The sequence below is a fragment of the Monopterus albus genome, unplaced genomic scaffold (assembly GCF_001952655.1).
Source record: "Monopterus albus unplaced genomic scaffold, M_albus_1.0 scaffold133.1, whole genome shotgun sequence".
Taxonomy (NCBI): domain Eukaryota; kingdom Metazoa; phylum Chordata; class Actinopteri; order Synbranchiformes; family Synbranchidae; genus Monopterus; species Monopterus albus.
In genome coordinates this window covers 2,334,529-2,359,434 of record NW_018128013.1, presented here as the reverse complement: position 1 = coordinate 2,359,434, position 24,906 = coordinate 2,334,529, and the positions used below count along the sequence as shown (strand labels likewise).

The window sequence follows — 24,906 nt, the reverse complement described above, 5'->3', positions numbered from 1 at the left end:
CCTTAGTATTCCATCTGAATTATGATTAATGTAACATCTATTCTATGTAATTTTATTTATTACATACTGTTTTGTGGAGGGGGTTTTAAGACAATTTATTTAGTCAATAGATCATCAGTCCTCCATAACTGTACAAAGTTTCATTACATACAGACATAGCAAGTGTCAAACTTTGGATTAAGTGTCTGAGTTCAATTTACCCTCTGATGATAAAAACAAGATGTTAGAGATTAAGGGGAATATTTATTAAGCTTTTCACAAATTACCATCAGATGTGGAAAAAAATTGTGGCACCACAGTTTTTTTTTTTTTTATTTAGCAGCTGTTAATTTGAATACACTTCCAATTAGGATCTGCTGCCTGGCTGTTGTGCCTGTGTGGAATGAGAGGAAGTGTAGAAGAAAGTCCAAGTTTACAGTGACCAAAATCTAATATGGTTGAAGAAATCAACAAACATATTTCAGAGCTGCAATCATGCAGCCTCCTGCCAGTCAAATGACCTCTTATTTCGTTCAGTAGCCTAATTGAAGCATGGTTTGACCTGGAAGCCTGTAAAAGTCCCTCACATTTTCCTGTGGCAAGTGATGTGATTTTCAAACACCCTCTCCCTCCTCAAACATGTTATTAATTCTGAAGACAACTCAGGTGACTAACAGATGTGATGCTGAGAGAAGGGCTAAAAATTTTACACCAGCTTTCTCCTGACATTAAATCTCAGCCGCAGATCCATCTGTCACAGCTGTAGTCAGTCAGGCGCTGAGGGTAGTTGTATACATTTCCATTTTTTCCTCCCATATTTTGCATCCCTGAATGGGAACACCTTAAATTATATTGCATGAGACAGAAAACACAAATTCCTGCAGTGCCACTTTTCTGGTTTCTCAACCACAAAACCCTACTGCTAAATATGAACACACAAATATCCCCTATAAGAATGAAAAGCTAAAGCTGAGTTGTCTTGACTTGACCCTTACCAATGTGTAGTTTTGGATGACAAAGGTGATAAAAAAAATCTTTTTTTTTCCTTTTTCCTTTCATCACTTTTAGGCTGCTGCCAGTCCCCACTATTTCAAGAAAAAACTCTGGGTGTCTCCTTTAGATGGGGCTTTTAGGGTCATTACCCAAAAGGCTTTGCTTCCATCCAGGTACGCATTTAGATCACCCCTGTACTGCAGAAATAGCAGACCTATGGTTCCCTCTATTTCTATCTCTCAATCTCCAGCAGAGACCACACTGTCCATTTTGGGCTATTTGAAGCTCTTAAACCTCCCCCATGTTCACTGCCCCTCTGTTATCAGTGTGTGTGTTCTCTTGAACTGCTCAAAGCCTTTTCTTTGGTGAGTACTTGGTCCACTATACTGAAATGCACTCTTAGCTGTAGACGAGATGCTGCTGGTACCCTTGAACTATGCAACTTCTCGCAGAGTCATATAGGCTCTGGCATGACCCCAGCTCAATATACAGTACAGCGCACACAAGCTGGCACATATGCTGCTGTATCACACACTCTCTCTACCTGTCTTTATGTGTATCTGCACACCTACTTGTCTTTTTCTTTCTTGCTTGTGACATTCTCATGTGGTTTTCAGTTGAATTTTCTGCAGACCTGTCACAAAGATGCATTTTACTCAGCTGGGGTCCTAGGTTGTTTTGCGCTCTCTGTGATAGTTTTGTGTTCATTCATAACAATTCAGCTACATGGTAGATGTATGCAAAATGCAGGGCATTGCATTTGGGGAGTAGATAAGGTCTACTTGGTGGTGAGAAATTTAAAAGGGCAAAATGACTCGACAGTCACAAATGCTTTTCTACAGAATGAAGTCTCATCTGGCACCTTCCCTCTCCCTCTCTATAACCTAGCCCCCCTCTCTTTAAACAACCTTTACATTTGAGACTGACACTTCAGGCTGTGATGCCAGAGGAAGGCACAGATAAGAAATTTGGTAAGCAATTTAATGATGCATTGTATAGTGGCAGGGGGTGTGCAGAGAATTTGTCACTGCCCAGATGTACTGTAGGCCTCAGCAGAGGGAGGCACTTTGCAGACCTCTCACACTGCAGAAACTGACGTGTCATACAACATCTGTCCCCAGGCCTTTGCTGCTAATGATGGAATTTCACCAGAGTTCTAAAGATGTGTTTAGGGTGCTTTGGGAGGTAATCTGTTAGAGGTTTTTATGGAGTCCCTCTGCAAAGGCCACTGAGCAGCTGTCAGCAGGCAATTGTGTAATTTCTGAATAAAAGTGGGGCATACAGATTTATCTTTTGTGACTTAATTATTAAGTGCTAGAAAATATGAGAAACTGCTTTAACAGTGGATTAATTGGGAGTAAGTCCATACTCTGGTCCAGGGACATTTCTTATTGACTCATATTTCCATCAACAAGTTCTATAGCTTACACAACCCATATAGTCATTTGTTCCTTCCCTGTCATACAACCCATAGGAGCATGTCCTGAAATAACACTTCCCCAACATATGTCATACAGGTGTTGTGTCAAGATCTTTTTCCCCATAAAGATGTTTCCCCTTAAATCTTAACCTGAACCCTAAGCTTATTCTGACCCTTTCCACTGAGGAGGGTGCTATGAGAAGCATAGTTTTAACAGGGGAGAAGCACATCTCGGCAGGGGAACAGACTTCTATATAACACTGGCAAGCTTTATAGACTTTTGTCATCATGGTAACAGTCATAAACATGCTGTTTCAATAATGAAACCATCACAGTTTCTTTATATTTAGGCACACAAACTAGTTGGTCAGGTTTAGGAACAAAAAGTACTTGGTAAGGTGAAAAAGACATGTTACATACTGGAACTTCACCTCACCTCACCTCACTCACCGGGAGAAAAGTCCTGTTTTTTGGATGTCAGCCAATCACCCCAGCTTCTTCTAAATGCTGACTTTGTGTCTTCATATGCGACATCCCCTAGCTTCCTCCTTTGCCCTTTTCATAACTCGTATATTCACTAGAGAGCATCAAACTGCATAACCGTTGGTCGTAATATCCCACTGGCAAAAAAGACATATAGAGATATTTTTACAGGATGACAGTCTTATTTTCATCACCGGGTTCCTGAATGAAGGGAGATATTTGTTTGTTGTTGGAACTGAAAATGACTATTACCATATGTGCCACACATAATTTTTTTGTTTAATTTTATGTGTTTTCAATAATGAAGAGGGTTTAATGTCGACTTTGGTATTCAGAGTCTTGTATTATAGTCAAGGTAAGAAACTCTTTCTTAAGGTGAGTTTCCTCTGCAGGAACTTTCCCCAGGGAACAGAATCGTTTCGAGGAACTTACTGTAATTCCCTAAACTCCTAAACTGAGTTCTGAGGAAACAGTTTTAACCCCAAAAGAGTCCTTACTTGGGAGATGGTACTTTCTAAAGGTTCAGGTACTTTCAGGATGGGGTTTGCAGTGCTGAACTTTGCTGATTGGTCATGTACAGAGCATTTGTACCTCAACACTATTATACAACCAGCAAATTCTCCAGACATAAACTCTTGGCAAATTAAAGTTCCTGTAACTTCTGGTAGAAAAGCACATTTTGTCATCCTTTCTCAGGGCAATTGTACACATTTTCTATGGAACCTTCACTTGTCATGCAGTGAATTAAGTATTCAAGAAACAAAGTGAATTGGTGTCAAAGTTAAATATACTTACAACATTACAATTATAATAGCAGAAAGGCTATGCAGGGGTTATGTGAAGCCTTGGGCAAGTTTTTATGAAAGGGTCTCCTCAATAAAGATGTACTGCATAAAAAGTGAGAGGGTGCTTATAAGGCAGCAGACAAATTCAACCATTCTTACATGTATTGCTGCTGGTGGTAACAGGACTACACTGTCTCAGATGAAAGTGTCTGAGACTTTACATGTGAATGAAGAAATAGAATATAGAAGGAATCAGGGATGGGGTTATAGCCAAACCACAAGTGATAATTGTGTTTGCTGGAGCCCCTGAAAAAGGTCTCAGACTGAAGTGACAGCTCTGTGCCTGTCAGTGCAGGAGAGCAGCCAACTGGTGGAATTACAAAGTGTTTTCTGTCTAGCCACAAGTGGAACTAAATGTATTGTTTTACCGTAATAGTGGTCTTTTTATCAGCCCAGTGTCCCTAGGAGCTATGCAGAAAGTAATGTGCTCCATATGTAGCAATGTGGAATGTAATAGTGTGTCAGACAGGGTGTTGGAAGGGCATGTAGCAAATCCAACTCATGCCAAAGGCTAGAATTTAAGTCCTGTCACAAACCTAAAATTAATATTCTTAATAATATTCTTCAAAGATATTTCAACACTGATAGTTTGAAAGTTTATTCTGCAATCCACACTTTCACTCAAGTTGTTTCATATAACCGGGTCAAGGACCACAATGGCCAAGCTCTATTATGGTTTGTGGACTTGCTTCCTGTTTGGTGCTTTTATTTTGGTTAGTTTCCTGTCTTGTGTCACCTCACCTGCCCCAGCTTTACCCTGGTTCACAATTACTGTTTATTGCTTCCACCTGCTGCTCATTACTCCGCTCTCTTGCTTATATGTACCCCTTCCTTTCCCCTCAGTCTCTTGCTGGTTCATTCTCTGTTCACCACATCCTGCCAGCTTGTCTGCCTGCTATCATTGCTCACCACATCCTGTGTGTTCCTTTCAAGTGTCTTCTGTTTTGTTTCCCTGCCTCAGCTACTCCTGGACCATTTCTCCTTGCTTCTTTGTTAGACTTTTGACTTGTGGTCAAGCCCTTTTGTTTTTTCCCTTTGTCTCTCTGTTCCTTAGCCATCATATTAAAAACTATCAAGAACTTCATCCTAGTTTGTCTGCATTTTGGGTCCTTCCTGTGCATCAGTCTTTACAAGATATAAACTTCTCAGGGCAGAGGAAAAAGTAAATCAGAACGGACAAGAAGTACAGTCTCTCCCTGTTAGGGGCCAGAGCGCGACCAGTTGGCCAGTTTATAAATATGTACAGTACATGTTTTCCCCATTTCTGAGAGGTTTCTCATTTTGTTAGGTTGTGTAGGGTGGTCTGAAGAGGTTTCTGTCTATACCTGGTGTAAATCAGTTGTTCCTCATGATGTTCTGGGATACCTGCTATAATAGTTCTGGTTTAAAAAGACCTAAACTGTGTTTAGTGTCTGGACTAAGTATGTGTTTGGAGTTTTGGCGAAAGCAAGTCAGCACTGTGTGAACTGTGAAAAGCAGACTGCTCAACTGTAGGGACTTAGTCACAGGGTCTTTGCAACGACAAGATGCACACTACAGCATGCTCTGATCCAATCATATGAAAGGGTTACAAAAACACAAAAATTACAGACTGTGCTACATTTGTTCTGAGACTGAAAAGCTTTCAAAGCAGTGAAGCTGGTGTGACAAGCAAGGCAATATGTTCTCCCAAGAACTGCATTGCATGTTGTAGACCACATGGCTAAAATGGTGACAATAATGAATGAAAATCTGTGCAGTGTTAATGCTGTAAGGGGGGTGAAGGATGGTTTGTGGGGATCTGAGGAACTGCTTATTTCTATTCAGCACATTGCTAAATGCAGGTCCTGGTAAACCTTCTGTCAGGAGCAGCCAGGCTGTTCATTGAGAATTCAAGAATGAATAATATCCAGGACACCAATCCTGTACTCTTTGGTACTGTGTTTGGATACGTTTGTGTTCTCAAATGTTGTCCTGTGAGTTCTTTTTTTTATATATTTGTATGCAGTGTTCGAGAGTAACTATTTAAATGTTACTAGGTATTGTAATTAAATTACAAAATAAATGTAAATCAATTATTTAGGAAAAAGTATGAAATTAAGTTACTAATCAAAATGTTGGTAATTTACAAAGGAGTCGCATCCAAATATGTTCTTTTGGGTAAAAGGTTTACACACACACACACACACTGCTGGGACCAGCCAACAACGCCAAGACAGGTGATCATGTCATCTGTGCTGGAAATTCAATATTTTCATTCTGAAATCGAAATCAGAAAATAATTTCAGAAGTGTTCAGCAGACTACATGTTTCAATAGTAATGTGTTATGTAACTGAAGTTTTTAGAAAATGTTTGACAGTAATAAGAGTTGTATTTATGTGAGATTTACACTGCCTGGTTTAAATTTGTTAGGACTTTTCAGCTTTATTGCCCAGGTCAAAACATTTTTTTTAGAAAATTCATCAAAAAAAATCCAATACAAGTACCAAGTTACACTACATTGAGGATGTAATTAAAATAGTTACATTACTTGTTGCATTTTTTTAACAGGGTATTTACAGTAGTAATCTATCACATTGCGAAAGAAACCTTCCATACACTGGTCATGTGTGGCATTGTGCTGAGAGCGAGGTTGCTTTCTATCATTCTATGAGTGGAGATTATGAAAACTAAAAGCTGCCTAAGTCAACTGATGCACTGGTTTCTTTATTTTGTGTCCCTATCTTTCCCCACACAGCCTTGTGTGTTGTTATTGGACTTGCTTTTCCTGGACTCTTGATGTGTTATTGAAGCACTGATGCTCAAGTACAACACCCACACTTGCACACAAACACACATCTAGAAACACAGTGGAGCTGCACAACTAATAACCAAAAAGGTTTAATTTTTAAAGCAAAAAAGCCCTGCAAAAACATTCAATAAAAATCATAATGACTTCTCAGCTCCACTTCAGAACATTGGTCTGACTCAAGGCTAAAGCCAGGCTGTTCAGCCATTTAGGCCACCAAGGTACAGACCCTGCCTCAATGGTCCCACTCCTGTGCACTGATGTGTAGGATGACTACAGTTCTTGTCTGTTTTCTTTTGTTTATCTGCAGCTATGACTCCAACAGTCCGACACTCCCTGCAGTTTCCAGCCAAGCCAGTGACAAACTGTATACAAGGTTCACCCTGCAACAAACTGCTTTACTCTGAGAACTAGGAAAGCATTTGATCACTTCCTCAACCACCTTGTGTGTGGCTATGAACTTGGGTGAGCCAGGCATGGCCTAATGGAAAACATCATTGCTCCAATCTTCCAACTTCATAACACTATAAAAGGTACATGTGTAGTCACCAAAAGTGAAGCAACGTGAGGTGCTTGCATTAGACTGGAGGAAGGAAGCCTTGATCATGATGCACAGAGAAGCAGCCTCAGACTGCTGGTGCGTTGCAGTTTGGAAAACATTTTATCTTGAACCTATAGAGGACATGACAAAGACTGAATGACCCTCACTCCCTCATGACATGCCTCCCACACCTTTTATAACCATTCCTTGTTTTTAGATGAAGAAGTCAGCTACTTAAGCAGATGAAACTTTGGTTTGGAGTGTTTTGCAGTTTTAACATAGGCTTCCCTCAGCCTCCCTGGAGTAGTTGTGTCTGCTGTGCACTCGTGTAAGCTGTCCTACCTTGGCTGTTTACATACTGTAGAACATTTGGGAAGGTGACAGTGTAACAGAACCGGACCTAATTCAGTTCTCGGACTGGCTGACCTCCTGTGTAGACCTGTCACCTTCATGGAGTGCAGAAGAAATGCTCTCTAATGAACTAAGTGCTCTGGTTGTGTTGAAAACTCCATGTCATAAATATAGATAGATTGGTTTCTGGTTTATCCCATATATTAAAGGTAGTCTTTTTTTTATGGTGGTCACTTTTTTTTTTTTAAATTACACATCACTGAAACAAATGTCAGTGATAACTGGACTGTTCAACTGGAAAGTGTGCTCAGTGAATTAAACATTTTAAATCTTTTTTTTTTTTGAGCCTTACCAAATTGTAAAAAAGAACCAGAAAAGACTCTTGGTACTATGTACCAGTAATGTTTTCTGATATCTATGTGTACTTGTTCTATAATATATTTAATTTCTGTTTGATTTAAATACACATATTATGAAATGTTTTTGTCAGTTTTCATTTTCCTTCAGATATATTTCAGCTGAAGTGTTGGTATGTTATTGTGATTTCAACCCACTGCTGGCTGCAATTATTCTGATACAGAAAGTGTGTTGTGTTTACAGGCAGGATTTCTTTATTAGTATTTCAAAAGAGTATATATACTGTAGGTAGTTAAAATATGGGGAAAGTGATGTCCAGGGCCAGCAGCTTTAGCATTTGGCCAGAAGGTGGCGATGTTGACTGTATTTCTATGTTGGAGTAACAGGAAAAAAATTGCACACTATATTTTTCTTCCAGTGGCCAGATGCATTTTCTCAGTCCATAGGATTTGATCACACTACCAGTTGAGAAGACCGAAAGAATAGGTCTCATCTGGTCAGAGGTGTACACAGTGTTCAGTGGAACTAGTTGCCTTTGCTCTTTCCAAGGCCTCTTTTAACCTGGAAAATAGCACTAGTGTCTGTTACTGATAAAAGAGAAGACTTCCCCAACACACCTCAAATGGATAAACCAATGACTGGCAGAAATTTGTGTATGATTAGATGTGCTACTTTGGGGTTCAAGGACCACCAAGGTTTGAATGCTTGGATGTCCTTTTCAAGACTTCTACATCTTAGAATTGATGTTCACACAGAAATAGGACTGTAGATGTTGTTACCCTATCATTATCTCTGAACACTACTTTTACAAATGAGTCTCAGCAGCTAGTACCAAAACAGCAGCCCAGCTCCGTGAGCTTCATTGGTCTTGGATTGGAAGTACAGTATAGTGAAATCATTTTTAGAATATGTTTAGAATTAGCTCTTACTACAGGCTGCATGGAAAGCCACATACAGTACACAAAACATAGGTGTCGGTGGAAGATGCACCAGGGAAGTTGCAGTTGATGGTCAGTGCCTTAACCCTTGTGCTCAAGCAATGCCCTGCAAATTACATGGGTTTTTTTTTTTTTAAATTAATGTGGGTTTTCCTGGTTTAGCTACACTGATGATACTGTATGTGTTTCCAACCTCACAACAGGAGATGGCTACACTGAGTTGTACTGTACTAGCAAACTGTTAAGAGAAATGTACTGTGTTTCTCACCAAATTAGCAGAACTTTATTAGCAGTTCACAGCAGTACACTTTGCGGCGTAGAAAAGTGGAAAACCATTTGCACCATGCCAGCATGTACCATTAGAGTGCAACAGTGACAGTCTGGGGTGTAGTCATGCTGAGCCATGCTGTGAACAGCCACAAACAGATGAACTGTGCTGGCACAGTGTAAATCAGCTAATCACCTTTATTGTCCAAGTATGTTACACACAAGGAATTTGTTTCTGGTACAGAACCGAGGCAGTCTTCTGCAGCACCAACTCAACCGATGGCTCTAATCATCGGGGGCAACTTGGGCGTTCAGTGTCTTGCCCAAGGACACTTCGACACATGGACTGCAGTGTGACCGGTTTTCCACTTTACTGCACAGCAAAGTAAAGTTGTTTACCTAAACTGCTAATAAAGCTCTAGTAACTGGAGAAAACGCTGCTTTTCCTATAACTTTTGCACAAAGGAGCATCCCACCAGTTTCCTAGTGGAAAGTTTAAAAGTAAACCTGCGCAAACTTCATTAGCAGTAACTTAACACATGACACAGCTTTGATATAGAACTGAAATTGAACAGTGACCTGGAAGCTGATATCTTAAAGGACAAACAGAAACACAGGAGTGAAACTAACTTCCGGGCCACATAAAGTCAGGTAGACGCAAAAGTAGCGAGATCTTAGCACACTGAGATTTTTACAAATGGAGGGTTGTATGTTTTCTCCAATATGGACACATGTTTAGAACCCAGCGAAACAGTGAATGGGGGGAGACTATCTTGGGGTGGCTGTGCTCAGCTACCAAGGAGGAGCACAGCAGCACAACTTTGTGCAACCATCTCTTGTGACTTTATAAACACATATCAGTGTAGCTGAAGCGGACAAACCCAGGTAAATAAGAAAGCCTAATATACACATTTTCAGGGCATTGATGTAAATTATGGTGTTAAAGCGCTGACCACCAACTGCCACTTTGCCTTTGGTTGGGCCCATGTAGTGGTGTCTGAAATTATTGGACATGCATTTTAGAATAAGTTTGGTTTGGTATACCATCCCTTAGTTATAGGCCTAGGTTGAAGGGCATTCCATGACGCTGAGCTCCTCTCCTCCCCTCTCAATTTTATTTTTATATGCCATCATTACATGTCATTAACTGTTTGTCTCCTCTCTCCCATAGTGTGTCCTCTGTACCCCTGTACCTTTCTGCTGGTTGCCCTGGCGGAGGTTTCTTCCATTACAGAGAGTTTTTCCTCCCCCTGTCACCAAGTGCTGCTGAAGGGGGGATTTGTTGGGTTTTTCCTTTATAATAATAGTAAGGTCTAGACCTTACTTTGTAAAGTGTCCTGAGTTGACTTTTGTTGTGATTTGGCACTATACAAATAAAATTTGATTTGACTTGATTTGATTATCAGAGAACAGTAGCCACTGTTGGCACCAAAGTGTTGGTCTTTATTTTTCAGAGGCAGATATGCTAACACAGAAACACCCAGGCAAAACCTAAAGAGAGAGAGAGAGCGAGAGAGAGACACAGACACGCACTGTTTTCATTCCTTGCGGGAACTTACATAGACTTACATTCATTTCTCGTAGACTTAACCTTAACCATAACCACTACTTACCTAACCCTAACCCTGACCTTAACCTAACACCTAACCTTAAACCATGTTGCCACCTTAAAAGTCAGTGATTCAGTGATGGCCGAGTCCCCACAAAGTGAGTGTGTAAATAGGTTTGGTCTCCATAATGTAAGTAATACAAAGACACACACACCTACACACACAGCGGAATAGAAAACACAAAGATATTTTTTTTTGCTTGGAGAATTTATACCATATCACCACAGCATGTTGTAACACTTTTCTGTCCTATACATCTGATACAGTTTTTTTTTTAATGATTTATCAGGAATGTGAATTCTCACTCATCCCAGGCCAGCATTCAGTTCTAAAAAACATTTCTTATGGCACTGTAACAAAGAGTTATGGGATCTTTAAAAATGTCCTCCCACAGAGATTCCTGCTTCAAAATGTCTCTGTATCTCCCATAATTCTTTTTTAAGATATTAGATTCTGTAACATAGATTTTACTTAGTGCTACAAAAGCCAAAAACAACTTGCATGACCTAATATTTGTTGATTGGGCTCACAGGAAAACATCGGAAGTTCCAATTAAATGAAACCCATCAGGCTAATTGGTTGGAATTACAAGAAAAGTTTACCCTTGGACATTGCTGTGGTTGCATTTACTCCACTTCCATTAAAACCATAAACAAACACATCATACATTACACCATTAGTGAATAGAAAGGAAAGTTTAGGTCTGCAGCTGAGGGCTTTTACCTTCCTAACCATCATCTGATAATCAGTATTATCTGGAAAGAGGGGAACCATCTCCTACACTGACACAATACATCTCAAAGGAAATTATACAGGATTCATATAGTGGAGAGATTCAATTTCAGATACCATTAACCTACAATCAACAACTTAATGTTCCCACTAATAAAACTTCCCTCAGACTGGACCTGACAAATGCAATGTCTAAACCCATTTTCTTATACAAAAAATAGCAACACTGATCCTTCATATTAACTTACTGTGACACTTCAAAGGCCCTTAAAATCAATCTTCTTCACCAGCTTCTTAAGAGAAGTGATGATATCCCGCATGAAAACACTATTATCTGCCACATTTAGACTGACTGATTATAAAAGATTCCCTTCATAGATGTTTGAAAGCATAAAAATACTCTGTGATTGTATGATAAACATATGAAAGAATTTTTCCTCAAAAGAAGTTCAAAAAAATCTTTTAAAAAAGGCCTAAAAATGTGTCTAGTCTTTTGTCCTTCATTGTGAATACCAAGACTCATGAGAATCAATGAAACAATTGATCATCACATCACATTGCCATGCCACAATTTTCAATCCAAAAAACACTACAATGTCACAATTTTTGAGGCATAATTGTGAGACTAGTAATTTTGCATTGCTGTGAGACTTGGTTGATTGACTGTATAAAAGAGGTATAAGCTAAATCTGCAAATGTATTTACAGTCTGGGTAAGAGTTTGATAGCATATCAGTATCTGTTTGTTTTCTCAGTTGATCCAAATGGAATTTAGTAATAGTGAAAAACACAAGAGTAGTGCTCCTCTCCCTGGTTCAGAGTGGATGAGGAGATGCTGGAAAAAATGTCCAATATTTTGATGCACCAATCAAAAATGACTGACATAAGAATCACAATGTAATCACAGCTGCTGTTTGCTTGTGTTTGTGGAGTAAATCTGATCAAACTGCACTCACACAATCTTGATTAGTTCATTAGCCAAGTCTTAAAGGCTATAAAAGAAACTCCTTAGATAAATTATAGTTAATGAGATGTTTTTCTAACTTTAAAAGTACTTGTAAGCATGTTGTAAACAAAGCAGTAGGATATTATCAGTTTATAATGTTGATGTGGCAAATATGTTACCACAGTGTTAAATGATCCACTGTGTTCACCATTTGTTTGCTCACATCAGGTGCCATTTGAGAGCCTCAAATGAAAACAGATATAATACACACACACATAACAACAGATAAGATAAGGCTTAGAACTTTCCTTTTTGATAAAGCCTATAGTTAGGGCTGGATCAGGTGACTCTGAGCCGTCCCTTAGTTATGCTGCTATAGGCCTAGGCTGCTGGGGGGCCCCATGATGCTCTGAGCACTTCTCCTCTCTCTCCATGCATCTATATGCCACCATTACATGTCATTAACTTCATGTCTCCTCTCTCCTGTAGTGTGTCCTCTCTCTCTCCTTGTACCTTTCTGCATGATGCCCTGGCTCTGGAGCTCTATGTTTCTGATGAGTAGTGACTGGCCACATCAACCTGCATGTTTGATTGTTTGTTGTGTCTTGTTGCTTTTCTTATCTTTCTCCTCTATCCACTCACCCCAACCGGTCGAGGTAGAAGGCCGCCACCAAGAGCCGGGAGTTTTTCCTCACCACTGTGGACAAATGCTTGCTCAAGGGGGATTTGTTGGGTTTTTCCTCTTTAATAGTGTAAGGTTTGGTCTGTAAAGTGCCCTGAGATGATTTTTGTTGTGATTTGGTGCTATACAAAAAAAACTAAATTGAAATGAATTGAATGTGCACATATAAGAGATGTGAGAGAAACTAGAACAGAACCACAGAAATGAAAATAAAGGATGAAAATGTGAAATCAATATAAACCATTGAAATTTCATCAAGTCTAATCAGCCATCATGATTTTTAATTTTATAATGAATGCCAAGGACACAACCTTTTACCCCTCAATTCATCATCTTTCCAGAAGTGAGAATACATCAGAGTGATAGCAACAGTGAATCACTTTTTCTGTAGAGAAGGATGACTTTTACAGTAAGTGACTTTGTAGCCTATGTGTCTAATTAATGTGTATGAATCGGGTCGTGGGACTTAACAAGTCAAGCTGGGTTCGGATTTAATTGAGAGATAACTGAGGGTAACAGGTCATGTGACTGGCTCTTACGTATATTAATCTTGGGCTGCTTTGCTTGAGAAAAATGTTGTTAGAATCTATTTCAAGGCTAACCCTTCCTCCTTATTTCTGTCACAACAAAGCTCTGCTCTGAGGACACATTACTGACAACTGCACTATTTTTTCTCTCTGGTAACATTTTTGTGAATGAACCTCGCCCACAACCTGAGCACAATATGGCAATTTTTTGTGGCGTCAGTTATGCTAATAATTGTCCTCATGAATGTGCACCTTTCATCAGGTTGAAACAAGTGATTTACATTGATTTAGGTTTGTGTAGTTCAGAAAAATAAGTGATTTAGGATAAAATACAAAGCTTTTATTGTATGAGGCCGAACGCCTGTTTGCTGCTTGGTGGACAGTGGGTTTATTAGTACTTTTTCATTGAAAACAGCTGCCTTCTGCTGCTAAAAAAGGTTGATGAAAGCTCTGAGACAAACCAAACTGTAATTACTGGCTATAAAGCCAAAACACTGACATGAAAGAAGTTAAAAGGCACCATAAAGCTGAGGAAACTGCAGAATTGAATGATTACTCTCTGTGGGTTCATCTGTACAAATTACATTTATAGATAAGACTGTGTTTGATGCATTTTTTTATATAAATGTGTTGATTAGTGCAGCTTTACCTTTGTTGCTTATTCAGTCACAAATACTTGTAGCAATTTTAGGTGTTTTAATTAGCCTTCACAGGGGTCTTCAAGTTATCAGGGAGTACATTGCATGTGTACAGTATTAATACCTGGAGATAAGTGTAAAGACAGTCAAAAAGACATTCATACATGTTATAAAACTTCCTCACAATGCCTAATCCCTTTCAACATTTTACATACGTACAGTTGCTGCTCTGAAACCAGGCTATTCACTGCAGACACATCCCCATGATGGAAATGCCCATCATTCAGATGCACAGGGCACACGGACCACATCCCAACAACACTACTGCTTTTGGCCTATCAATAGAAAAGCATATTATACTTCAGCTTTGGAGAAACACCCTCCAAGTACCCTCAGTGAAACAGTGCTCTGATTGGATGTGTGACATATTACATTTGGAATTAGGTACAGTCTCAGGGACAAACCTAAATGCTTAGTGTAATGGCAAAACTATTAAAAGTGGTGAGAAATGAACAAGAAGCTCAAATGTCTTTGATACATGTATTAAAGCATTTTATTAAGCTGAATGGTCATTGGTCTAAACTCTAGCAGGAGTGAATAGAGAATGACAAAGAATGAAAAGATACTCACAGCCTTTATAAACAGGCAAAGGGGAAACAGGCTGTGCAGACAAATCTGCGTAATTGAAAGGGATAACTATCTGCAAGATGCAGTATGATGGCTGTCTAGACAGTTAAGCAGAATATGTTGTACCCTAAATGAGAAACTTAAAGTTTTTGTTTTTCTATTCTAAGAGTCTGACCTTTATTTCTTAATACAGTGTTTTCACTCCACTCCACTGCTGTACAAAATGGTAAATGGCCCATACTTGTATAGCACTTTTCTATGCATTGCAGCACACTCAGAGTGCTTTCACACTATTTGGCCATTCACCCATTCACATTGCCAAGCACTCACACATTCACACACCCATGACATCACTGGCAGCAACTAGGGGTTCAGTGTCTTACTGAAGGACACTTTGACAAGTGCACTGGCAAAGCTGGGAATCACCACCAACCTTCCTGTTAGGAGACAACCCACTATACCTCCTGAGCCCCAGTCTTCTCCAAAAGTCACAAACAATAAGAAACACTGATTTGTTGATCATTACAAAGTGTAACTATAAGAAAATTGTGTTACTGCAGAGTTAGAAATACCTTGTATATTAAATGTAGCACTATATCTATTTGTTTAACAATTATTTACCTTTAACAAAGGCAGTTTGTCTCTAAAGCTAGAAGGTTTGGGCCTTTATGTCCTTTTTAGAAGAGGTTACAGATCACTGCTAGTGATTTTTCCTTATACAGCTCTTAAAGGAAAAGACAAGGTTGAGTGGCTGAGGAGAGTAATAGTATTTTGATAGTCTTTTCTTTATGCTCATTTAATCCTTTAGTCCATTAGATGATCTGCTCACAAGCTTGTTCTGTTACAGTGAGTGCTCATGTGCCTGGAAATCTTCACGAAAGCTGTGATCATCATGTCATTGAAGGAAACCAAGTAATAAGGAAATCTGTCTCTTACACCATCAGATTTAGTCTCCATAGGCAGCTCATTTAACCACTTTCATTTCCTTCTGTATGCAAAATAAGAATGAACCTAAAAAGGAACTTGGCCATTGAATGCGGCCTTTCTCTGTCATGAAAGCAGCAGGGCATGGAGCATTATGGTGGAAAACACTATCAAACAAGCACTGGATTAATCATATAACATCCATATAGTGACTTAGGACAATTTCAGTAGGATTATTGGTTGTGATTTTATAGTGATGTCAAAATACTATACATTCGTTGATGCAATGGCTACAGTAACATATTTTAAAATATTGGCATGAAACCAAAGACAACATCTTACACCCCATCATTTTTATAAAATTTGACAAACTCATGGGCCCAGCGTCTTAGCCCCAGGAGTAGACTGCTGGTCCCCGCGAAGATAGTAACTCCAGAATTTCAGGCCCCACAAATACATAAAAACATGCACACACACACACACACAAACCACAAACTCGTGAGGAGCAATTGTTTACATTCAGATTGCATCGGGTCGTTACACAAGGAGTGAAGTAGACATACTAACGTATGTATAGCAGAATACTTCAGTTGCTGAGTACATACACAAGGTTATTTTCCAAACAAGCAACAGTGCTTTAAATTTGCCATGTCGATGGTAATCCTATATACTGTATTCATGGTTCCCATTCCACTTATTCTCTATTTATGCACCGAGTGTTCCAGGTGTGTTTGGAGTTGGTTAGCCTGGGGTCACTGTGGCCAGACATGGTCCATCTACCGCCTGGTAAGATAACAGATTTCCCAGGAGCCTGAGGGCGCAGTCAGGCAGAACAGACATATAAACTACTACAGCATAAAGTAAAGGGTCATCCTGGCCAACTACTACACACAGAAGGTGAGAGGCTTGGCAGGGTAGTGGAAATTCTTATCCCTGCAGTGAACCTTTTCTTCAGTGCTGTGACTGTCTTTGTGTATGTGTTTGTGCTTGTGTGGGCCAATCTCATTCAATACCATTATTGTGAGGACAGTTTTTGGCCTCATTCAATACCATTATTGTGAGGACAATTTTTGGCTGTCCTCACAAATTGAAAGACATGGTGTGTGGGTTTAAGTTAGAATTAGGTTAGGGTGTATGGGTTGAGGTTAGACATAATGCTGTGATGGTTAAGGTTAGGATAAGGGGGCTAGAGAATGCATTATGTCACTGAGCGTCCTCACAGCTATAGAAAGACCAATGTGTGTATGTGCGTGTGTTTTATCCAGTCTTACCCTTTAGGTGGATCTTGTTTTCCGGGCTGTGCACCAACACTGAACTAACGGAATCCAAGCTGTCGTAGTTACTGCATCCGAGAGGGCCGGTCCTTGTCTCAGTTACCTAGGAAACAGAGGAGAGACAGATGTATTTATTGTTTTACTGTGTTTCTACAATGCCATTTGAGCAGTGAAGATGTTTGTTCTCATTTCTTAGTCAAGTACACAGCTTGTGGCAGAGCATATGAAGGCAGGCAGAGGACTGGATGTGGCAGAGCCCTCTGACAGGAGGGAAAACTATCACCACCCTTTGCTTCACTCTCACACCTGCAGCCACAGCTGCCTGCAGTGTGTTGGCTGTCTCACAGAGAACAGTGGAAATGGGGGAGACAGATGAGAGAGGTGAGGGAGAGAACAAGTTCAGGTGAAGATTTTAACTTTAAAGCAGCACAATGTGTTAAATCATACTTCCTGCAAGGTTAGAACCTGCAACTTCTCTTGTTGGTAATTGGCCATGATGTGGACGTCACAATGATTGTAAGCACAAACCTATGGCCACTTTTTCCAGTGACAATTCCAATAAAGTATATTCAAAGAAAATGGCCACACTTCGACAAACAGAGAGAAAGGTGGCAATACTTTGTGTAATACTTCAGTGAAAGGAGAGCAACAACAAAAAAGAATGTTATGAAGCAGCAGGTGGCTAGAAGATGGAGGCAATACTGTCTTTCTGTCCGCCACTGAAGTTCAATTTTATAATACACTGCTACATGTAAAATTGTATGTCGATAATATGAAACCAGCTCCTTACCTCCTTGATATTTGCATCCTCCCAGGCTACATACATGAGTGAGTCTGAATATGATGAATATGATGTAGTCCAGTACAATACCGCCTTTAACTATGACCTCAATAATAAACATATAAGTGCATTTATATATTTATGACAATTTCACAAAAAAACCGCCACCTGTACAATTGTATACAATTGTACAGATGGCTGTTAAAATGGCCGGACAGTGTATTTACTAAGGTTTTGTGGCTCATTTTCTCAGGCTAAACAATGAAATTGTGTGTTCATATTTACTAAGTAGTCACAGTGGGATTTTGCAGAGGAAAAGCAGAAGCAATGTGGCATCACAGGAATTTGCGTGATTGGTCTCGTGCATTATGGAACGCATCAGGAACGCAAAAATTAGGGAGGAGAGAATGGAAATTTACACGAAGACTCTCAGCACCTCATTTGCCACCACCATGACAAAGGGAACTGCAGTAGAAATTTAACATCAGGATAAAGCGATGTAAAATTTGTGGCCCTGCTCTCAGTGTGGCAGCTTTAGTCATCTGAGACCTCATCAGAGTTAAGAACGCCTTTGAGGAGGGAGAAGGTGTTTGTAAATCACACTGCTCACCAGAGGAGAATGTGAGGGGCTTTTACAGGCTTTCAGGTCAAACTATGCTTCAGTTACTGAATGAAATAAAAGATGATTTGACTGGCAGGAGACTACATTATTGAAGTTCTGAAATATATTTGATGATTTCTTCAATCGTAATAAAGTTCAGTTGCAGTAAACATACTTTCTTTCCTTTCCATCTTGGTCCATCCGTGTGCAGTACAGGCATGTTCTTACCAGCTGAAGCACACTCAAATTAACACTGCTGCAGCTGTGCCCATTTATATCTTGCTGCTAAATTAAAAAAAAAAAAAAAATTCAGTGCCTCAATATTTTCCATGACTGACAATAATTTGCAACTGCTTTATTAAATATCTCCCCAAAAGTGGGATTTCTGGTTTGTCCAAACTGAATATTGGATGGTTGGATGTTATCAAAATATTACACATATACGCACACTTTTCCTACACTGGATGGGTGTCTGTGTTGACAATTTTCTCTAACTTTATGAAACCAACAAAGTGACAGCTCTCTGGTTGTGATGTTGGCGTGTATCTCTCCGGCAGTTGCCCTTTGTTCTGTTTTGCAGGTGCTCACCTGTACTTCTCCCTGCCATAGTCTCTACTCCTCCTGCTGCACCTGGCATGGCCACAGGTGTGGACTAGTACCTATCTTCATCTCTCGCTGATATACTTGGTGTCTGCCATGTGCACCCTTGTCAAATTGTCTTTGTCATCACCACACACTGCTTCGTGCTTGCCTGTCTATGCCACTTGATATCAAGATTGCACCTTTATCAGCTGTGCCGCCTTAAGGAGTATTATCTGCCTTCCCACATTTATGAGTAGACGCCTCGCACCCTCTTACGTTGACTCCTGAGCTCTGACGGATGCTGACTGGGTAAAAGAAGTTAAACTTGGACTCACCTGTCTTCTTGATGAACCTGTAACATAACTGTGTCCTCTAATAGATAAATTTTAGGTTTCAGTTAAGTTAATGTAATGACATAAAATTTAAGTCTAATCTCAACTTTCTAGCCATATATCATGTTAGTATTTTTTTTTTTTTTTTTAAGATTTGCTTTTAGCTGGTGGTTCCCTAGGGCGACTTTAGCATTCTTATTGTAATTTTTCATTAAAGTACATTGGTATAGTAATTAGACATATACATTCTGATGTATTTGGATGACATTTCAAAGGCAGATCCTTAGATATTCTTAAACATTTTTGGTGGCCATCACCAAAAATAAATGCCTGCGAAAAAATGGAACGTGCATAGACTGAATACATCCATTCTGAGACCTGTGTCATGATTCTGTCCCGTCTGCTTCCGGTCTCATGCTGTTATTTTGACACTACTTCCTGTCCCCAGCTTACCCTGACTTGCCAGAAACTTTATTTCATCACCCATATTGGTTTCACCTGCTTCTTATTACTCATACATGATTACAACAGCATATAGGCAGCTTCCCCACACCAAGAAGCTGCCAAATTGTTTTAACTTCTGTTCAGACTTTCCAGTGTTTTTTCTGTAACTGTTATTCCAGCTCTGACCACAGATTACCTTGTGACCACCAAGTACTCCCTAACACCTCTGATTCTGCTTGTGTTTTCTGTGTATGGATTATCGGACTCCCCTCTCTGACCTCTCGTTTGTGGATCTCTCCGCTGTGTAAGTTTGCTGGCTCTGACCCTGGACTGTATTATCGACCTGAGAGTGATACTTGCTGAATCCGAATCCTGCTTTGTGTTATCATTGTGTTTGTTACCAGTGTTCCTATTAAAGAGACAGTGTTCTGCTTTTACTCATCTGGCTCTGTAATTGAGTTCACCCTCGACATAATCGGCAGCTTTACGTGCCAATCCTGACAACTTGTTCTGCTTGAACTTCAGTAACAGCCTTTGGGGTCCTGCTCTTGCTATAGTGTGGTGTTGTGACAACCAAACTGTTACTGTAGATAACATTTTAATTTTTACAGTCTCTGCATTGTCTGATAAAATGAACCAAAACACAAGTTAATACCTGCAGCTGGGCTGTCAGATCAGCTGTACTGACACTTAAAATGTGTGATGAGAGAGAAGGTTCACCTGCTCTGTCACTCGCCAATGTTTTAAAACTGACACACAAATGGGAAAAAAATGTCTGAAGGTGTTATAATTAAGAGCAGATATAGTTAAAACAGTCTAATTTCAGTAAGGATCACATTCTCTGTCTTTATAGAGAAGGCATTTTTAAAAGTTTCAAAGCTAGATTGTTGATTGTTCATGTGACAGGACCTAGTTCAATGTGGGACAATTTTTCCTTGGGCCAGTGAGGGTCCAGTTCTCACCTACACAGTTCTCTATCCGCCATCAGAAATCACTCAAAATCTAAAACGTCTTTTACAAAGTATAAGAATTACCCGGGGAAAAAAAATCAGACAACCCAACAACATCTGTTTCCAGTCCATGGAGCGGAATGACTACAGAGCTTGAGACATTGCTTTTATACTCTCTATAGCTCCTCCTTGCCTGTGGCTTGCTCCATCCCACCTTTCTCTGACCTACTTAGGAATATACTATTACTTCATTGGTCAATATAGATTTCTAAAAAAAAATTGCAAGTCATGCTGACCCCTTCAAGTTCAAGGTTACAAGATTGACATTACTAATGAGCAAACAATACCTTCAGAAACAGATGTTTCTGATTAATGGTACAACTCAAACCATCCAACCATCATAAACATGTCAAAAACATCATTAAGTTGACATGAAGTGACATGCAACACAATCTGTCATGCAAATATGTCCAGCCCATCAAGCAGTGACAAGAAAACACATTAATTTGTCATAAGATGACATTTAGACAATATATACTTGATGCCACTATGACAGGCAGGTGGCCACAGATGACACATAGAGGTCACCAGACAGATTAATGACCTGTGTACTGTCAGTTGTTAGACAAATAAGCAAAATTAATGATTTTCCACATAACGTTAAAAAATCCCTCTACATAACTTAACAACTAAGGGCTGTGCTGGTGACCCCCATGCCTGCTGTCAAGGCCATCATCCTTGCTCAGTCTGGGCAGCCATCCAAACAACAAACTGATAAGTTTTTTCTATCTCTCATGCCTGCCTCCCCATCAGCCTTCTCACCTCTGCCTGTATCACCCTTATCAGCCTTGTATACATTAAAATAAAGCAAATAAAAGCAAAATAAAGCACATCAAGCAAATGAGAACAAATAAAGCAAACAAATTTTCAACATTAAACTGCATGTGAAACTACAACTGATCTAGCCTTAATAAGGCCTTATTTTAAAATGAGTCTGGGGTGACTGACTAATGTTGCCCATCCATACTGTATGAAACAGTTTGTTGCTCTAGAAGATCAGTCCATCAAGGCTTCAAGGACAGGGAAATATGAGGGTTTGAATAAAAATAAAAATTAGTGGAACTTTGTCATCAAAGTTACAGTAACAAACATGTTAAGTTTACAGTCTGATCTTCTCCATACATGGATTTTGACAGAATACTGTATTCAGATTATCAGTCTGCCTCTGCAGTAAACTAAAAATGAATCAGTGCTCCTCCTGGCCAATCTATACAGCACTGCAACATACAAGGCAGCGCTGCACTGATTATTTCATCAGGGGACTTCACATTCTGACTACATACAGAGCAGGAACACAGCAGGGACCTGCTACGGCTCAGCCAAGGCCTCGTCATAGACCAGCCAGGAATTTACATACAACACACCATTCTATGTTGTTCGAGGACACGTGTGGCAAAGACTGATGCTGTCCTTCTTCCCAGTAGGATGGTCTCATTTAACCACTGTTCAGAATCTCTATGTAATGTCAGTCTGCAGGCAACCAAAACAACCATTCATCTGCTTCATACTAATTGACCAGTTCACTTTAACTGGTGAAACTGACCTATCCATGGCTTAAACCCACAACAAAGCACACTTTAGAAATTGAATGTTGAAGGGAACACCTTTAGAAATTCAGACTGGATCAATGGAGGATGAAGTAAAATTCCTTCTTTACCCCAAATAACATAACCAGACAATCCTCTTTTAAACAAAAAGTCTTACTCCACACATTTCAGAATGCAGAATGGCATCAGAGCAGCAATAAAACTGTTCTGCAAACAAAGCATTCCTTATCAGCTATTTGATGTTCTGAAAAATATAGACTTCTGTCAACACCGTTCTTTAACATCCTCATGCACTCTGTCTTTTTCTATGGGGAAAAAAAAGAAAAGAGAACCTTCCTTACACTTATGTGTGTACCTCAGTGGGAACTAAACTGACTATTTTCTGTAATAAGAACAACCAAGTGACCCTCATAGCTGAGAGATGTCCCTGGAATTACTGCTATCAAAGTTAATTAAATATGAATTGTAGCACAAACGTCTGACCTGGAGATACATGTCATACTTTACATGTTGCGTACAATGCTCTGCTGCAAGGCTTGAAATTGAGGAAAAAAGGGAAAAGAGCAGACAAAATAATGAGAGATATTTAGAGGAGGAGAGCAAAAATCAAGGATACAACTGGCTCATTTCCAGGGTGAATTGTCAAGATAGCACAATTAGCTTAAGAAGATGGATATGGCCTTTGGCAAAGCCATTCTCCAGCTAAATCACACTATTTGGCAAATAATACAGCTGATACTCACACTTTTCCTTGCACTATGTTTGAGGATCTCGAGGTGCTACAAATGATACATACAGTGGGTACGGAAAGTATTCAGACCCCCTTAAATTTTTCATTCTTTGTTATATTGCAGCCATATGCTAAAATCATTTAAGTTCATTTTTTTCCTCATTAATGTACACACAGCACCCCATATTGACAGAAAAACACAGAATTTTTGACATTTTTGCAGATTTATTAAAAAAGAAAAACTGAAATATCACATGGTCATAAGTATTCAGACCCTTTGCTCAGTATTTAGTAGAAGCACCCTTTTGAGCTAATACAGCCATGAGTCTTTTTGGGAATGATGCAACAAGTTCACACCTGCATTTGGGGATCCTCTGCCATTCCTCCTTGCAGATCCTCTCCAGTGCTGTCAGGTTGGATGGTAAACGTTGGTGGACAGCCATTTTCAGGTCTCTCCAGAGATGCTCAATTGGGTTTAAGTCAGGGCTCTGGCTGGGCCATTCAAGAACAGTCACGGAGTTGTTGGGAAGCCACTCCTTCGTTATTTTAGCTGCGTGCTTAGGGTCATTGTCTTGTTGGAAGGTGAACCTTCGGCCCAGTCTGAGGTCCTGAGCACTCTGGAGAAGGTTTTCAAAAAACACCCCCATAGCATGATGCTGCCACCACCATGCTTCACTGTTGGGACTGTATTGGACAGGTGATGAGCAGTGCCTGGTTTTCTCCACACATACTGCTTAGAATTAAGGCCAAAAAGTTCTATCTTGGTCTCATCAGACCAGAGAATCTTATTTCTCACCATCTTGGAGTCCTTCAGGTGTTTTTGAGCAAACTCCATGCAGGCTTTCATGTGTCTTGCACTGAGGAGAGCCTTGGAATCTTAAGTGCAGCAGAAATTTTTTTGTAACCTTGGCCAGATCTGTGCCTTGCCACAATTGTGTCTCTGAGCTCTTCAGGCAGTTCCTTTGACCTCATGATTCTCATTTGCTCTGACATGCAGTGTGAGCTGTAGGGTCTTATATAGACAGGTGTGTGGCTTTCCTAATCACGTCCAATCAGTATAATCAAACACCGCTGGACTCAAATGAAGGTGTAGAACCATCTCAGGGATGATCAGATGAAATGGACAGAGCCTAAGTTAAATATATGAGTGTCACAGCAAAGGGTCTGAATACTTATGACCATGTGATATTTCAGTTTTTCTTTTTTAATAAATCTGCAAAAATATCAAAAATTCTGTGTTTTTCTGTCAATATGGGGTGCTGTGTGTACATTAATGAGGAAAAAAATGAACTTAAATGATTTTAGCATATGGCTGTAATATAACAAAGAGTGAAAAATTTAAGGGGGTCTGAATACTTTCCGTACCCACTGTATGTCAAACATTTCTCAAATACCATCTCATGGAATTAAAGGTTAGCAAGAGACAAAGACAAGAATCAAAGGGAGATTTGTGAAGAGGAAAGAGTCTGTTTGGGTTATTCTTTAAACTCACAGATAAGCTCTACTTTAATGTAAAAGGAAACTGTTGCATCCCATCCGTATTTCTGTATGGAACAAAATCAGCTCTGTTCAAATTGCATTCAGCCCTTTAAAATATGTTCAGAGTAAACTTTACAAGCAGAAAAACATGATCCCATTGCCAGCTCAGCTGTGGCATATAGTATGTTATTGCTTACGGATCCTAAAATACCATGCTATGCTAAAGCTTAAAGAAAACCATGAAAGCCACAGGAACGCTCACACTAGTATGAGTTTATCCAAGCCCAGTGAGTTGTTATGGTCAGTGTTATTATATCACTGTTGTTTATTTATCAAAATTGAAATATTGCTATTTTGACCAGGTGTTAGACAGAGGTTCCCCTGACAATTTATTGCTAGTTGTATAAAACAATGTGCACATTGAGGGTTGTCACCAATCTCTGGGTATTCCCAATATTCGACTGGCCCTAAGCTGTTTTATTAATTTTGACCCAATCAT

General features: G+C 39.6%; 1 protein-coding gene across 1 annotated transcript in view; it reads right to left on the bottom strand.

Annotated features, from left to right (window-relative positions):
- The window catches only part of brinp2 (bone morphogenetic protein/retinoic acid inducible neural-specific 2), a 257,146-nt gene that overhangs the window by 83,506 nt on the left and 148,734 nt on the right, over positions 1-24,906 (bottom strand). Inside the window, exon 6 of the mRNA XM_020613359.1 lies at positions 16,899-17,004. Coding sequence (XP_020469015.1) covers positions 16,899-17,004 — 106 coding nt within the window. The remainder of the gene's footprint in view (positions 1-16,898; positions 17,005-24,906) is intronic.